The sequence below is a fragment of the Trichechus manatus genome, unplaced genomic scaffold (assembly GCF_000243295.1).
Source record: "Trichechus manatus latirostris isolate Lorelei unplaced genomic scaffold, TriManLat1.0 scaffold00126, whole genome shotgun sequence".
Taxonomy (NCBI): domain Eukaryota; kingdom Metazoa; phylum Chordata; class Mammalia; order Sirenia; family Trichechidae; genus Trichechus; species Trichechus manatus.
Window position 1 is genome coordinate 1,636,886 of NW_004444062.1, and position 4,924 is coordinate 1,641,809.

Below are 4,924 nucleotides of genomic sequence, written 5' to 3' on the forward strand. Positions count from 1 at the left end.
TATTTTGTTCTGTAAGCCTTCATCTTAAGTGAGAATAACAGCACAATTGGAAGAGCATAGTCAATGTCACTGAACTGTGCATGTAGAAATTTATGAAATGGTGTATCTTTTGCTATGTATATTTTCACCCAAAAAAAAAAGGTTGAGAAGTTAGAGGGTTGACATGTTGTGGGGTTGTTAACCAATGTCATAAAACAATATGTGTAAAAAAAAGAAAAAATACCCTATGGGCAAAAAGTGACATCGAATGTGGATGTAGACAGCACAGCACAAGCAAAATAAAAACAAGTCTTGGAGCACATATGGATGAGTATGAGCAAATTGGTATATGAGTAGGTATAGGTGTGTACATAGGTAAGAAAAATAGAAGTATCTATAAAACCGAAACCAAAACCAAACCCATTGCCATCGAGTTGTTTCTGACGCATAGCATCCCTATAGGGCAGAGTACAGCTGCCCCATAGGGTTTCCAAGGAGCAGCTGGTGGATTCAAACTGCTGACCTTTTGGTTAGCAGCCAAACACTTAACCACAGTGCCACGAGGGCTTCAGAAGTATCTATAGGTATGTGCAAATACAATTATGTGGGTGCAGGCACATATATTCATTGAAGACACAAATATGGATACTCCTCTGACATAACCAAATACCTTCTAACATTGGTTTTCTGGGTTTGAAGGCTTAGGACCATAGTCTCCTGAGACAAGTCAGTCAGTTGGCATACAATAGTTCACAAAAATCATGATCTACATCCTAGTGAAGTGAGTAGCATCTGGGATCTTAAAAGCTTGCGGGTGGCCATCTAAGACACAACTATGGGTCTCTACTCATGAGGAGCAAAACAGTAAGATAGTAACCGAAAGTTCAGAGAAGAAACAAGTCTATAAAAGCCATGACCTGATTTACTCTGAGACCAGAAGAACTAGATGGTGCCCAGCTGCCACCACTGATCATTCTGACCAGGGACGTAATAGTTGATCCTGGATAGAATGGGAGAAAAATATGAAGCAGAACTCAAATGCCTATTAAAAAAAAGAAAAGAAAAGCCACACAAACTGAAACAGTAGAGAACAGAGGACTCCCTGAGACTGTTGCCCTGAGACACTCTTTAAAGCTACAATTGAGCCTATCCCCAGAGATCACCTTTTAGAGAAATAGCAGAGTGACACACAAAGTAAAGGTTATTACCCATAAGATTGGTGCCCTACTTAAAAACTTTCAGTTTGTGATCAAAAGATGAACAACTACTTAAAAGCAAAGATGAGAAGATAGAGAGGCAGGAAAGCTAGAGTACTGAAGAGGAACAAACTGAACACAGAGAATGCTGACATATTGTGATAAATGTAACTAATGTCACCGAACAATCTGTGTGAAAATTGTCAAATGGAACCTAACTTGTTGTGTAAACTTACACCAAAAACTCAATAAAATACTATTAAAAAACAAAAAGCCAAACAAAACCCTATGGGTACAGTTCTACTCTGACACACATGGGGTTGCCATGAGTCAGAATCAAGTCCACGACAACTGGGTGTTTTTTGTTGGTGAGGAACAGGTGGCACAGATGTGCCCCAGAATATGGTCCAGCAACTTCCCAAGAACCTCTTGGAAACCTGCTTTAGACCTCCCAAGTCTGAATTGCACCCCAAATCTTGAAACATACACCAGAAGGCTTCCCTCCCAGAATGATCCTGAAGGCACACAGTTGTGCATAAAGAATGAGGGTGACAGTTACTTTGTTCCTTTTCTACATTGGAATACAGTTTCCTAAAGGTTTACTCATTTAAATGAAAGGCTCTAAGTGTCATTACCGACACATCTGGCTGATCTTACTTGAGAGTAGAATTCGCATAGTTCCTGAAGCAGAGTTTCTGAGGCCGGATCTGCTGCTGGGCTTAGAACCCTCCTGGCATAAAAACTCACCAGAAATGAAGGCCTCAGGCTCACTTTGTTTGTCGCCACTGACAAGGAAGATCTCTTAGACTTTTCTTGGCAAATTGTTTCTTTTTCCAGTAGTGTTTTTTTAAGATATTTTTTTCTTTATATTTGACTTTTTTTTTACTTTTTAAAATGAGGACTTGATAGGAATCCTTGCACCATTAGTTTTTGTGGATTACATTTCCATCAAGTCTGCCAATATATCTGTAATAGTCTTGTACCCTTCTGATATCCCTGTGTGAAGTCATTATCCAACAACTTACCATAGGTGGTAACCTTGCAAAAAAAACAAAAAATCCAACTTGAGCCTTATTAATGAAAAATGTGGTTTAAATTGAATGGACAACTTCAATTTACAGTCATTTCAGAAACATATTCAATATTTAAGACTTGCTAAGTGATTACCAGAGCCCTGGTGGTGCAGCGGTTAAGAGCTATGGCTGCTAACCAAAAGGTTGGCAGTTCGAATCTACCAGCTGCTCCTAGAACCCTATGAGGCAGTTCTGCTCTGTCCTGTAGGGTAGCTATGAGTTGGAACCGACTCAACAGCACCTAACAACAACAAAGTGTGATTACCATTCATTGTAAATTTATTTGCAATTCTTGGAGAAGTGATACTCAAATACTATAAAATTAATATCCTGGAGGTTTTAAATACATGGACTTATCTCTGGAGAGCAAGGGTGGCAATGCAATCATATGGTGAGATCTGTGCATTTGTCTTACCTTGTTTGTTATTTTTGAACGTTTGTTATGCTCAAAGCTATTTTTAATTTAAAAGAAGTGCGTGAGTGGGCAGGGAACAGATGTCCCAGCTCTACCACATGGAAACGTCTAAGAAACCTAAATGGACTTACTAATTCAGGAAATGGCATAAGTAGGGTTGAGAATTACTCTGTGAATCCCAAAACATCTCCTGCTGTTTTGGATAATGAAGTTGTAGGAGATGGCTGGTTTGTTGTTAAGGAGAAGAAGGGAATTAAACACTCCCTCCAGCTGTTCTTATCTAAGAAAGTGATTCTTATAGGGAGGAAAATTACTTCTTTTCCAAAAATAAAGTAAATATGAGAAGAGTTGTTTCAATTACAGAACCTTTTAGGAACTCTATAGGGGCCCTGGTGGCACAGTGGTTAAAGCACTCAGTTGCTGTCTGCAAGGTCAGCAGTTCAGACCCACCAGCAACACTCTGCAAAAGAGCAATGTGGCAGTCTTCTTCCATAAAGATTTATAGCCTTGGAAACTCTATGGGGCACTTGTGCTGTACCCTGTAGGGTTGCTATGAGTGGAATCGACCCAATGGCAGTGGGTTTGGTTTTTGTTTTTTATAGTGGCTATAGAAATATTAAACATTTTAGAAAATGTTGTTTCTAATGTCGACATTCTCTATCATAGCACTGTTCCCCTGGGAGCAGATCAGATTCTTCTGCGAGGAGCTCAGCTGAGAAATACACAGTGGGTCCATGGAATAGTTGTCTACACTGGACATGACACCAAGCTGATGCAGGTGGGCTTGTTATCTGTGAAAACCTTTTGGGTGTAAGTCTTTTGAAAATGTGCTGTTGGTAGCTCTCAGTGCAGTAGTCCCATACATAGCAGATCATTTGTCACAGATTCCTGAGCCCCACCCTGTACATCCAGAATCTGCTTTTCAGATGAGTGGGGCCCAGAAGTTAACCTCTCTACAAGAAATGGCTCAGTGCACACAGGAATGCCAGAAAGTTTCACCAGAGGTCACCCGATGCATGAATTCTTTGTGTATGGGCCTATCGACAGCATTTACTGAATATTGCCATGAATTTAAATTGTCTAACTATGAGTGCTGTGCATTAAAGTATTTCGTCTTGGATTTTTCTTTTAATACAATGATTAAAATTTGACATTTTCATAAAATTTAAAAAAAACTAACTTGTGAATCAAGCACTGACCATTTTTTGCAGCCTTTAAAATGTTTGTTTACATAAAAAATAAGGTCATTTTCACCAGCAACTTTAATCCTAGCACTTGTAATGTTTATACACAGCTGTGGGTGCTTCTTCTCTACCTTATAATATAATCAGCGTTCATTGGTGAGGTGAGTATGGGAAACTCAGTTTTCAGATACTAAATGAAAATGTGTTCTGAGAGCTAATAACTTTGTACATTATAACAGCACAAAGTTGTTAGCATAAGGCAACCAGGACCGATGTTAATGATTCCACCCCTAGCCCTTCTTTAAGTTCTATAAATCATCACTTTATATAAATTAATAGATTTAATTTTCTATCCTGTATATGACTTGGTAAGGAGCCCCAGTGGTGCAGTGGTTAAAGCGCTCGGCCGCTAACTAAAAGGTCTGCAGTTCAAACCCACCAGCTGCTCCGCAGAAGAAAGATGTGACAATCTGCTTCCACAAACATTACAGCATTGGAAACCCTATGGGGCAGTTCTACTCTGTCCTGTAGGGTCACTTTGAGTTGAAATCGACTCGACGGCAGTGTGTTTATATGACTGGGTTAGCATACATCTAACAAAACTGTTTGATCACCAGATACAAATGAGGAAACTTGCCTCTTTTATTCTTTATAACCAGGACTACTTGTATTGCTGCTGTGTCCAGTAAAACAATTGCTACATGCCACCAGAAATTTGAAAAACAGAGATCCTTTCAGTGTTGCGTGTGTGCTCTGGCATTTCCAGGCCTCTGGCTATGGGGTCCGCAGGCATGTCTGACTGCCTCTTTTCTCAAGCTGAGAAGCTAGATGCTTCCCGTCTGACCTTGTTTGTGTCAGCAGTCAAGTAATGCATTGTCATCTTACCTGACACAGTGCAAAAACTGTGTCTACAAAAGGAATGTTATTTGCTGCTTCTTTCTTGTTTTGCTTTCTTAAAAAGGCTGGAGTGGTACAGTGGTCTTAAGAAAAAGAAGTGGTGGCATGACACTACTTATAAAGACAATGCTCTACATTCTACCTTGGTGAGTAGTGTCTGGGGTCTTAAAAGCCTGTGAG

General features: G+C 39.8%; 1 protein-coding gene across 1 annotated transcript in view; it reads left to right on the plus strand.

The window, feature by feature from the left end:
- Positions 1–4,924, plus strand: part of ATP8A1 (ATPase phospholipid transporting 8A1) — a 280,252-nt gene that overhangs the window by 97,378 nt on the left and 177,950 nt on the right. The window contains exon 11 of the mRNA XM_023738968.1: positions 3,330–3,441. Coding sequence (XP_023594736.1) covers positions 3,330–3,441 — 112 coding nt within the window. The remainder of the gene's footprint in view (positions 1–3,329; positions 3,442–4,924) is intronic.